The sequence below is a fragment of the Pristiophorus japonicus genome, chromosome 8 (genome assembly GCF_044704955.1).
Source record: "Pristiophorus japonicus isolate sPriJap1 chromosome 8, sPriJap1.hap1, whole genome shotgun sequence".
Lineage (NCBI taxonomy): Eukaryota > Metazoa > Chordata > Chondrichthyes > Pristiophoridae > Pristiophorus > Pristiophorus japonicus.
The window spans coordinates 206,005,244-206,017,770 of record NC_091984.1 but is presented as its reverse complement, the minus strand read 5'-3'; the positions used below and the strand labels follow the sequence as shown (position 1 = coordinate 206,017,770).

General features: G+C 40.7%; 1 protein-coding gene across 2 annotated transcripts in view; it reads left to right on the top strand.

Moving 5' to 3' along the window:
• Positions 1 to 6,352, top strand: part of p2rx4a (purinergic receptor P2X, ligand-gated ion channel, 4a) — a 75,200-nt gene extending 68,848 nt beyond the window's left edge. Inside the window, exons 11-12 of one of the 2 annotated variants that reach the window (XM_070886348.1) lie at positions 4,120 to 4,215; positions 5,430 to 6,352. In XM_070886348.1, the coding sequence (XP_070742449.1) occupies positions 4,120 to 4,215; positions 5,430 to 5,486 (153 nt within the window). In that variant the 3' untranslated portion in view covers positions 5,487 to 6,352. Of the gene's footprint in view, positions 1 to 4,119; positions 4,216 to 5,429 lie in introns of those variants that run through there. The other variant, XM_070886349.1, reaches the window with a different exon arrangement.
• Positions 6,353 to 12,527: the final 6,175 nt, after the last annotated feature.

Genomic DNA, 12,527 nt, shown 5'->3' with positions numbered 1-12,527 from the left:
ACCCTGTAGGATAATAAAACATAGTATCAATTGCTCTCCTTACGGAGTAGGTCTTCTCAATCTCCTCGAACCCGGGGCAGAGCCAGGCAACGGTATTGGATGGTTTCTAGTCCAAGCGACTGTGTTCCTTTCTCCCTTTTCCTGGCCGGGGGCGTGGCTCGAGGTGTGAGACTCATAGCTTTGAAATTTTGTGACAAGCCGTCTGTTGGACTTGGTGTCATTTCATTATGGGAGGCGCGGGCTTTATCAGGGGCCCCTGGGGCGGGTACCTGGTCATCTTTTGAGTTACTACCTCCTTCTGGTGGCTTCCTCTGAATTACTTGCGGCCTCTAAATTTTGGGTAGGTGGCAAGATGGGTATTATACCTTGGGCTGGGATCGGATTAGCTGCTGGGTCGGGTGGGATGAACTCGGTCTCCCCTGAATCTAACATGACGAGGTACATGTGACTGTTTATTTTCCCAAAGGGTTTTAGCTGGTTAAGGTGGTGCCACTTATACTTCCCTTGGTCATCCAAGACCTTGAACACTAAGGCACTAGCCTTTTCCATTATACTAAATGGTCCTGCATATTTAGGGGCAAGAAAAGTTCCTTCTTTCTGTACTTTTGCCATTACTTGGTCCCCGATTTTTAGTTCCCATGAGTGTACCTTCCCATCAAAGTAGGCCTTACTTTGTTTATGTTTGTTTCCCAATTTCCCAATTCCAGCTGCTTCCAAATACTTGATCAAGTCTGACATGTATTTCTCTGAGGACAGGGAAGTTTTCTGGATTTCATTCAAATCTAATCCCATGAAGGCTTGAACACCTCTCATGACCCTTCCGGTCATTAGCTCGCGGGGTGAATAGCCTGTAGAGGCTACCATGTGTTTTGGATGGCCGTTAATACATAAGGGAGGACCTTGTTCCAGGACGTGTGGTTCTGCTGTACTAATTTTTGTAACATTGTTTTTAATGTTCGATTCATGCACTCTCCATTCCGCTTGATTCCGGGTGGTAGGCGATATGGAATTTCTGTTTTACCCCTGCCAATTGCATAACTTGTCCGGTGAAATGTGTTTCCTGGTCAGAATCGATGCCCTCTGGCAATCCCCATCTGGAGAACACTTCTTCCATAAGTATTTTTGTGGTTGTGACGGCCGAATTATTGTTAGTTGGAAATGCTTCGATCCATTTGGAGAATACGTCCACCACTACTAGGATGTATTTCTTACCATAGGGACAGGTGGGTAAAGGTCCTACATAGTCTATCTGAAGTTGAGTCTAAGGGCCGTTGCCCTGTCTAGTATGTCCTAATTCTGCCTGGTTTTTGTACTATGTTGGATTGTTCTGAGCACATATCAGGCAATGTTTGACATACCCTTCCACTTCTTGCTGTATTCCAGGCCACCAGCATAGCTCCTTCAATTTGACTGTGATCTTATCTATTCCTTGATGCCCATTAATATCGTGGCATTGGTAAATCAATTCTCCCCTTTCAGATGCCGGGACTACATATTTGCCGTCTTTAAGCACTACTCCGTCGTGGAGCTGTAAATTTTGTCCTAGGTATGGTTTGGCACTTGGGTTTCCTAATTGTATATTTTTAAGATCAGGGTCTGTAGCCTGGCTGGCTGCCAAATGGGTTTTAAATTCGACTTCGTGACTGTTGTCTCTTCCTCCCTCCCTTTCTGACTGAAAGGGATCACCTAAGGTACCTGAAGTCAGAATCTCGCACTGATATGGGTCGCCGGGGTACAACATGTTTTGAGCTAGATTAGTGGTCTTGGGCTGCTACTAGACTGTTCTTGGAGAAGGAAGGTCCATCGTGCGATTCGCTGGGAACTGACTGAGCCTATCTTGAGATTTCCGTCCATCAGCATTTTAATGGGGGTGTGTGGCGTTAAGTCCAATTATGGGGGAGAATTTATGTACCACCCCAAAGACACTGAGAAGATTCTTCTCACAGGGCTGGAAAGTTGCTTCTACTGGTGTTATGACGTGTGAGGCGTAAGCTACGGGTTGGAGTCTGTCATGATGGTGCTGTAACAGTACCCGAGAGGCCTGTGTTATCAGCTTAATTGCAAGCATTTTTTTTAAAGCAAAGTCTTAAGTTTAATTTTTGTCACCATGCTGCGACACATCAGTAGTCCTGCTTAGAAAAAAAACCAGAAACTCCATTGTGGCTTTTTCATGCCAGCCCAATGGGTTAATTCATCAATCCTGATCCTCTTTCCGTTACCGAGGGAAACTTCCACTCAAATTCAAAACTTAAAATTTTACAATGCTCAAAATAACACATTACTCTTGACAAGCTGTTGCTTTCTGCTTGTACAGAGTGTTACCTTTTTTAATAAAAGTTCGACAAACACGCATACTAATACATGGTACCACACATACCAGTAGCTTACACATTACAATGGTTCTCGCTTTCATGCATAATAGCAGCACACAGTCTTTTCTCCACTGGTCACAATCTTGAATTGGTCGGACAATTTTTTATTTTAAAATACCCAATATATGTGATTGCCTCATGTCCGGAACTAGAGGTTTATCACACAATTTAAACCAACCAAAATTCCACCTTGGCTAAAATAAAAGTTTGGTTTTCACAGGTTAATTAACCTCAATAACTCCAAATTAATTCAAACCAATTTCAAACTAACCAGTGCCAGTTGAAAAACTACAGACACACAAATAAACATGCACGTGGTTTTTAACATTCATTCACACTGAAGCGTCACACACAATACATTTCATTACTTTTCAAACATTCATAGTAGCAAATTCGATGTTCTATCTTAGATTCATAAAAATGCTTTTCTATTTTTTTCATTTCTTAAACAGTCGGCTTATTACCGTAAACACAATGCTTTCCTGAACCACCAATATACATTGCCATGCTTTGTACTTCCTTTTGGATCCCGCAGGGTTCTTCTGCTCACCCTGTTTCAGTGTTCCCTGAAAACTCTTGCTGTCAGCTTTCAGATTTTTAAAATTGCTTTTGCAGCTACTGAGGTTTTGACCCTCTGTGCAATTTGGCCGCATTTTCTCCTCATTTTGCTTGTTATTTTCTGCCATAGTCATATTAGAGGTCAGATGCAGCGTATGGAGTTTTTTAAAATCATTTTGGAGAGTCTCAATTTGATTAGCTTGCTCTGACAATTTAAGCCTCAATCCCTTAACTTCGGCTGTCAATTTTCCTACGACTGTCTGAAGTCCTGATTTTTCATGCTCCTATTGGTTTTGTAAAGTTTTGTTGAGGTCTCTCTGCTTAAGTAATTAGAAATATAGAAAATAGGTGCAGGAGTAGGCGATTTGGTCCTTCGAGCCTGCACCGCCATTCAATGAGTTCATGGCTGCATGTATAACATGCTGCCATTAAGACACATTTAGCCTCTCTCTTCTTTTTTAGTTTTGTCGAAGAATGAGTCTCCTCCGGGAAATCCGGGGGAGCATATTGTTTCAAGCCATCCCTCTGACATTCTCGATCAGGGTCTGGTTAAACTGCTCTTCCCACGACTGGGAGGTTCCACCTTTTCCTGTCATTTCTCTTCTGTCTTTCTTATTTTAATTTATCTTAACTCAAAATCGTCCCATCTGGGTCGTCAATGTTGTGCAAGCGGCAATTTTGCTAGTCGTGTGACTAGTAGTTGCCTGCAATGGTTCCAGAGTTAAATACCAAATTACACACTAGACAAATGACAGTATCGTTAATGTTCGTTTAATACAGGAAAAGTACAAGACTCACCACTTGTACTCGATTCAACTCTGCTTAACTCTGCAGAAAGGCGTTCCAAAGGGTGTTCCTTTCTATTAAAAAATACTCACTCTGTCCAACTCTATGAACTCAGTACTTCAGGCTATCCTCTGCCATTGCAGTTGAGGTATCACAGCAAAATTTTGACTCTTAGATTTTTTTCCCCATTCATTTTTATGACCATCCTGACCTTAATTGCAAACAGCCATTAAAAGGGGAAAGAGAACTGTACAATGCACTGGTATACCTTATTTAAATGTATTTTCTGTTCATATAACCCAAAAGTTGTTTTAAATACTTAAATTTTAAAAAGTACTTTGATGAAGTATTTTATTTACTTTAAATATAAAAAAACCCAACATAATTAAAACCTTTCCTTTAGGCAACAATCTTGTGTGATATAATTGTCCTGTACTTCTTAAAGAAAAGCAATTACTACAAAGAAAAGAAGTACAAGTTTGTTGATGACTATGAATTGGTAAGTCAGCAAAATATTGTTCATCTTTACTGGCTGAGATTTTTCCCCTCCACATGCAGTCACTTTTTAAATTAAGCATTTGATTATTTTTGTAGTAATTAATTCAAATCTAATTCATTTAATGGTATTCTGGATGATTAGTATGATTGGCAACAAACTAAGGAATATGACGGATAATAAAAAATCATCTCTGGTGAACCAGTATTCTATGATTCTCTACATAATCAACTGCTCAATGGATTTTATTTTCTCTTATTAATGTTCAAAATATACTGCAATTAATTATTTTCTTGCCATAAAACATAAGATATAAAACAATAACCCTAAGGAAAACCATAGAAAAGTTTGTGGTGATCATTTTATAACATACATACCAGTTTTTCAAATATTACTGCAATTATTTTTTTCCAAAAGCACAAACATGATTTAAAAGGGGAACAAGCCAAATCATTACACTTCATATACTATTTAAAAACAAAATGCTATGGGCCCGAATTTGGTCAACCTGCCGCCAACTCGGCGGGCTCCCTGTTTTTTCGGCGCTCTCCCCTTCGAGCGAGTTTGATGAGGCTCTCATGTCAGCAGTGAGAGAAGACCGCTGTGAAGTGTCCGCTGGCGTGCAGCGCCAAAAAAGTACTTCTGCCCACTCACTCCCGAGATTGGTCCCGGCGGTCCTGCGCTCCAGCAAGAGAAAAGACCGCCCCGTGGAGGCAGGTCTTACCTGAACAGTGGGTATGAAGACCTGCAAGAAAAGGTTAATCAAATGGTTTGCTTCATTTCTTTTGCAGCGATTTTGTTTGATAGTGTCCTCTGAAGGATTTGTCATGGTTTGTTTTTCATTTGCTGAAGATTTTTTTTTCCATTCCTTGCACCCGACTCCAGCCTCGCCGTTACTTTGCTGAGGGTTGCATTTGTAACGCCCATTTTTTTCCTGCCGGGCAGTTTTTTTCCCCACCAAACTTCCACCGAAAGTACAGTCAGGATCTTAATGGTATTTTGGACAGTAAATGGGCAGAGCTTAGGTTTGACCAAACTCGGGCCCTATATTTTAATTACAATTCCACTGTTAGAAAAGAAAGTCAAATTTTAAGCAATTTCCCTGTGACTGACCATAATGTGATATTCCTGAGCTACAGTACAGAATCTTACTAAGGATGTAAAATGATATTAAACAAAATCTACAAAATGAATAACATCTTATTTCATGTTAAAAGGGTATTGAATCAGAAGATTCCTATGGAGCCATACAGAATTCAAGAAACACGAATTGACCTGTGAATCTGTACTTACGTGACTGAAATTTTCTTCTTGGCTCTTGACGAACAAGTCCACTTTAAAGCTGTAACATTGCCCGTCTCCGCTCCTGCCTCAGCTTATCTGCTGCTGAAACCCTCATCCATGCTTTTGTTACCTCTAGATTTGACTCCTGGCTGGCCTCCCACATTCTACCCTATGTAAACCTGAGGTCACCCAAAACTCGGCAGCCCGTGTCCTAACTTGTACCAAGTCCCAATCACCCATCACCCCTGTGCTCGTTGACCTACATTGGCTCCCGATTAAGCAACGCCTTGATTTCAAAATTCTCATCCTTGTTTACAAATCCCTCCATAGCCTCGCTCCTCCCTATCTCTTTCAACCTCACAACCCCAGGAGATGTCTGCGCATCTCAAATTCTGCTTCCTTGAGCATCCCTGATTATAACTGCTCAACCATTGGTGGCCGTGCCTTCAGCTGCCTGGGCCCTAAGCTCTGGAACTCCCTCCCTAAACCCCTCTGTCTCTCTTTCCTCCTTTAAGATGCTCCTTAAAACCTACCTCTTTGACCAAGCTTTGGGTCATCTGCAATAATTTCTTCTAATATGGCTCGGTGTCAAACTTATTTGTTTTGTCTCCTAGCACTACTGTGAAGCACCTTGGGACTACGTTAAAGGCGCTATATAAAGAAAAGTTGTTGTAAATATGTTTTTATTAATAAGCGCCACCTGAAGAGCTTAATCAACAACTTTAAAAGGAAAGTTTTTGTTCTAGAATGTATAATTTTATTGTTAACTTGTGAATTCTGAAAATGTGAAAATAAAATGGTTTGTAAGAAAATATAATTCAATAGCATTGACACAAAAGTAGTAATCTCGGGATTGCTACCAGTGCCACGTGCTAGTCAGAGTAGGAATCGCAGGATAGCACAGATGAATACGTGGCTTGAGCAGTGGTGCAGCAGGGAGGGATTCAAATTCGTGGGGCATTGGAACAGGTTCTGGGGGAGGTGGGACCAGTACAAACTGGACGGTCTGCACTTGGGCAGGACCGGAACCAATGTCCTAGGGGGAGTGTTTGCTAGTGCTGTTGGTGAGGAGTTAAACTAATATGGCAGGGGGATGGGAACCAATACAGGGAGACAGAGGGAAACAAAAAGGAGACAAAAACAAAAGACAGAAAAGAGATGAGTAAAAGTGGAGGGCAGAGAAACCAAAGGCAAGAAACAAAAAGGGCCACTGAATATAAAAGGGCTGCAGGAGGGGTCAAAACTAAAAATCATGGTTTAAAAACTAGGATGAAAACACGCTACCTAAATGCACGCAGCATTCGAAATAAAGTAAATGAGTTGACGGCACAAATCATTACAAATGGGTATGATTTGGTGGCCATTACAGAAACATGGTTGCAAGGTGGCCAAGACTGAGAATTAAACATACAGGGGTATCTGACGATTCAGAAAGATAGGCAAGAAGGGAAAGGAGGTGGGGTAGCTCTGTTAATAAAAGATGATATCAGGGCAGTTGTGAGGGATGATATTGGCTCCAATGAACAAAATGTTCAATCATTGTGGGTGGAGATTAGAGATATTAAGGGGAAAAAGTCACTGGTCGGCGTAGTTTATAGGCCCCCAAATAATAACTTCATGGTGGGGCGGGCAATAATCAAGGGAATAATGGAGGCATGTGAAAAAGGAACGGCAGTAGTCATGGGGGATTTTAACCTACATATCGATTGGTCAAATGAAATCGCACAGGGTAGCCTGGAGGAGGAATTCATAGAATGCATACGGGATTGTTTCTTAGAACAGTATGTAACAGAACCGACAAAGGAGCAAGCCATCTTAGATCTGGTCCTGTGGAATGAGACAGGAAAAATAAACGATCTCCTCGTAAAAGATCCTCTCGGAATGAGTGATCACAATATGGTTGAATTTGTAATACAGATTGAGGATGAGGAAGTTGTGTCAGAAACGAGCTTACTATGCTTAAACAAAGGGGACTACAGTGGGATGAGGGCAGAGTTGACTAAAGTAGACTGGAAACAAGGACTAAACGGTGGCACAATTGAGGAACAGTGGAGGACTTTTAAGGAGCTCTTTCATAGGGCGCAACAAAAATATATTCCAGTGAAAAAGGGCAAGAGAAGGGATAACCAGCCGTGGATAACCAAGGAAATAAAGGAAAGTATCAAATCAAAGACCAATGCTTATAAAGGTGGCCAAAGTTAGTGGGAAACTAGAGGATTGGGAAAATTTTAAGCAACAGCAAAGAATGACTAAAAAAGCAATAAAGAAAGGGAAGATAGATTACGAAGGTAAACTTGCGCAAAACATAAAAACAGATAGTAAAAGCTTTTGCAGATATATAAAACGGAAAAGAGTGACTAAAGTAAATGTTGGTCCCTTAGAAGATGAAAAAGGGGATTTAATAATGGGAAATGTGGAAATGGCTGAGACCTTAAACAATTATTTTGCTTCCGTCTTCACAGTCAAAAACCATGACAAAATTTGCTGGTCACAGGAATGTGGGAAGGGAGGACCTTGAGACAATCCCTATCACTAGGGGGCTAGTGCTGGACAGGCTAATGGGACTGAAGGTAGACAAGTCCACTGGTCCTAATGAAATGCATCCCAGGGTATTAAAAGAGATGGCGGAAGTTATAGCAGATGCATTCGTTATAATCTACCAAAATTCTCTGGACTCTGGGGAGGTACCAGCGGATTGGAGAGCAGCTAATGTAACGCCTCTGTTTAAAAAAGGGGGCAGGCAAAAGGCAGATAACTATAGGCCGGTTAGTTTAACATCTGTAGTGGGGAAAATGCTTGAAACTATCATTAAGGAAGAAATAGCGGCTCATCTGGATAGGAATAGTGCAATCAAGCAGACGCAGCATGGATTCATGAAAGGGAAATCATGTTTAACTAACTTACTGGAATTCTTTGAGGATATAACGAGCATGGTGGATAGAGGTGTACCGATGGATGTGGTGTATTTAGATTTCCAAAAGGCATTCGATAAGGTGCCACACAAAAGGTTACTGCAGAAGATAAAGGTACGCGGAGTCAGAGGAAATGTATTAGCATGGATAGAGAATTGGCTGGCGAACAGAAAGCAGAGAGTCGGGATAAATGGGTCCTTTTCCGGTTGGAAATCAGTGGTTAGTGGTGTGCCACAGGGATCAGTGCTGGGACCACAACTGTTTACAATATACATAGATGACCTAGAAGAGGGGACAGAGTGTAGTGCAACAAAATTTGCAGATGACACTAAAATTAGTGGGAAAGCGGGTTGTGTAGAGGACTCAGAGAGGCTGCAAGGAGATTTGGATAGGTTAAGCGAATGGGCTAAGGTTTGGCAGATGGAATACAATGTCGGAAAGTGTGAGGTCATCCACCTTGGGAAAAAACACAGTAAAAGAGAATATTATTTGAATGGGGAGAAATTACAACATGCTGAGGTGCAGAGGGACCTGGGGGTCCTTGTGCATGAATCCCAAAAGGTTAGTTTGCAGGTGCAGCAGGTAATCAGGAAGGCAAATGGAATGTTGGCCTTCATTGCGAGAGGGATGGAGTACAAAAGCAGGGAGGTGTTGCTGTAACTGTATTGGTAAGGCCGCACCTTGAGTACTGCGTGCAGTTTTGGTCACCTTACTTAAGGAAGAATATACTAGCTTTGGAAGGGGTACAGAGACGATTCACTAGGCTGATTCCAGAAATGAGGGGGTTACCTTATGATGATAGATTGAGTAGACTGGGTCTTTACTCCTTGGCGTTCAGAAGGATGAGGGGTGATCTTATAGAAACATTTAAAATCATGAAAGGGATAGACAAGATAGAGGCAGAGAGGTTGTTTCCATTGGTAGGGGAGACTAGAACTAGGGGGCACAGCCTCAAAATACGGAGGAGCCAATTTAAAACCGAGTTGAGAAAGAATTTCTTCTCCCAGAGGGTTGTGAATCTGTGGCATTCTCTTCCCAAGGAAGCAGTTGAGGCTAGCTCATTGAATGTTTTCAAGTCAAAGATAGATAGATTTGTAACCAATACGGGAATTAAGGGTTACGGGGAGAGGGGTCCACGACCAGATCAGCCATGATCTTATTGAATGGCGGAGCAGGCTCGAAGGGCTAGATGGCCTACTCCTGTTCCTAATTCTTATGTTCTTATGACATGGAGAATGTGATTTTAAAAGTGTGATTATAACAGACTAAATCTACTGAATATGATTATTTTTATTATGATTTTTGATGCTAATGTGGAACAACATTTTGCTCAAGATGGATGGACATTCAAGGATTGAATGGATGTATCTGGCAAAGTCAGAATTTTTTTCTGGCCTCAACTTGAACTTCGGTCTCAAGAAGTTGAAAGTAGAGAAGCTAGAGAGATTAACTAGTTGAGTTAATTTTGGAATGCTATAATCACACATCATACTCATTGTTCTACTATTCTATAAACTCACTTCTGTTACCATGATATCAAATCAGTATTGTACTGCATCGGGATGGTATCTGCAAATGGATGAATGATCGTGCTAACCTTCAATTTCCTCAGTGAGTCTTCTAACAAGATGATGGCGTACTGGCTTCTTTGCTCCTCACCTGTACATACTTATGTTGCTGTTCTTTCATCATCACTGTGTAAATATTTTAGAATTTCTTACCTAAAACCATTGTAGGAGCGCCATCACTACATGGACTGCAGCAGTTCAAGGAAAATGCCTACCACCAACTTCTCGGGGCAACTAAGGAAGGAGCACTGCCAGTGCCACCTCCATCCTGAAAACGATTGTAAAAAAAAATTCCACAACAAAAGTACAGTAAATGTTGATGACTCCATGCAATCATATTTTGAATCGAAGGTTGTGGCAATTCACAAAGATCCTGTAAAATTGGCAAACACTGATGGTTATTCTTAAAGAAAATTGTAGCCCAACAACAATTCTAAAAATTCTAAGTAAGCGAACTGAATAACAATGCAATTTGTTTTCTTTGCTTATTGACAGTCAAATACCAATTACCTCTGACATATTTACTGCATGTACTATGAGATACTAAAATAAAAAATTCACAATGTGGAATATTCCCATGGTGCCCCTTGAGCCTGCTCCACCATTCAATAAGATCATGGCTGATCCTCTAGCTTAACTGCACTATCCCCATATCCCTTGCTTCCCTTAATATCCAAAAATCTATCTATCTATGTCTTGAATATACTTAAGACTGAGCCTTCATTGCCCTTTTCTACCCTTTGGGGTAGAAAATTCCAAAGATTCACCACCCTCTGGGTGAAGAAGTTTCTCCTCATATCAATCCTAAATGGCCGACATCTTATTCTGAGACTGTGACCCCTGGTTCTTGACTCCCCCAGCCAGAGGAAACATCCTCCCTGCATCTACCCTGTCAAACCCTGTAAGAATTTTGTATGTTTCAATGCGATCACCTCTCATTCTTCTAAACTCTTGAGAATATCGGCCTAGTCTACTCAGTCTCTCCTCATAGGACAATTCCCCCCCCCCCCCCATCCCAGGAATCAGTCTGGTGAACCTTCATTGCAATCCCTCTATGGTAAGTATATCCTTCCTTTGCTAAGACAAAACTGTACACAATACTTCAGGTGCGGTCTCACCAGGGCCCTATATAATTGCAATAATTCTTTTCTCTTTTTCCTACCAAAGTTCATATTTCTTCCATTATATTCCATTTGCCATGTTCTTGCCCACTCACTTAGTCTGTCTATATCCCCTTGAAGCCTCTTTGATACAAAGCTTAGATGGGAATGTAAGTTGTGAGGAGGATGCAATTAGAAAACTTGGATATATTACATTTCATCCAAATCATTGATATAGATTGTGAATAGCTGGGGCTGAAACATCGATCCTTGCAGAACCCCACTAGTTACAGCCTGCCAACCCAAAAATGACCTGTTTATTCCTACTCTCCGTTTTCTGTCCATTAACTAATCCACAATCCATGCTAGTATATTGCCCCCAATCCCATGAGCCCTAATTTTGTTTAATAACCTCTTGTGTGGCACCTTATCGAATGCCTTCTGAAAATCCAAATACATCACATCCACTGGTTCGCCTTTATCTATTCTACTAGATACAACCTCAAAAAAACTCAACAGATTTGTCAAACATAATTTCTCTTTCATAAATCCCTGCTGACTCTGCCCAATCCTATTATTATTTTCTAAATGCTTTATTACCACATCCTTAATAATAGATTCTAGCATTTTCCCTATGACTCATGTCAGGCTAACTGGTCTGTAGTTCCCCGTTTTCTCTCTGTTGTGAGGAACTAACTTGAAAATGTAATGGTTTTACAAGTTAGGAAAACCAGAGGTTGTTGAACCACCTAAATGACCTACCTATCAAATACCTATTTTAATATATGCTGAAAAATCTGTATTCACAAACTTCTCTTTCTCTTTCACAATCTGTATTATCAAGCTCTCTTTCAGTGAGATTCACTGTGTAGAACATGAAAAGGCTGCACGGCATCATGCAATGCCATACTTACTGAACACACACACAAACTGATTGACTCACCTCAGCACAAGTCTTTGTCCACAAACCAAATGGTTAAATTGCACAGGATAAAAACACTTAAAACTTTAAAAAGTACTAAAATAAAATACAGTACATTTCTACCAGATCACTTATGTTCTAATGTCAATCCGTAAAATTTTTACTTGATCCCACCAGCTTAAAACTGTATGAACAAGGGTGGGTCTAAACTGATAAAGGTTACTCTCTATAATATTAACTTATAAACAGAGTTTTGATAGATGATTGAAGGATATGGGAATAGGGCAAACATATAAGATAGGACTAATGTTCATGTGGATTTGTTGGGCGGAATGGCCTGTTTCCGTGTTGTAATTTCTATACAAATGAACATACTTTACAAAGGATTCACTAAGCGCCAATTTTCTATCCTTCAAATTTACATCAAATGATTGTGGAGTGTGCAAATCAGTTTTAAATTACCTGTACTAAATCAAACACACAGATGACCATAATAAATGTTTTTATTGATGAAAACATCACAGTTTAA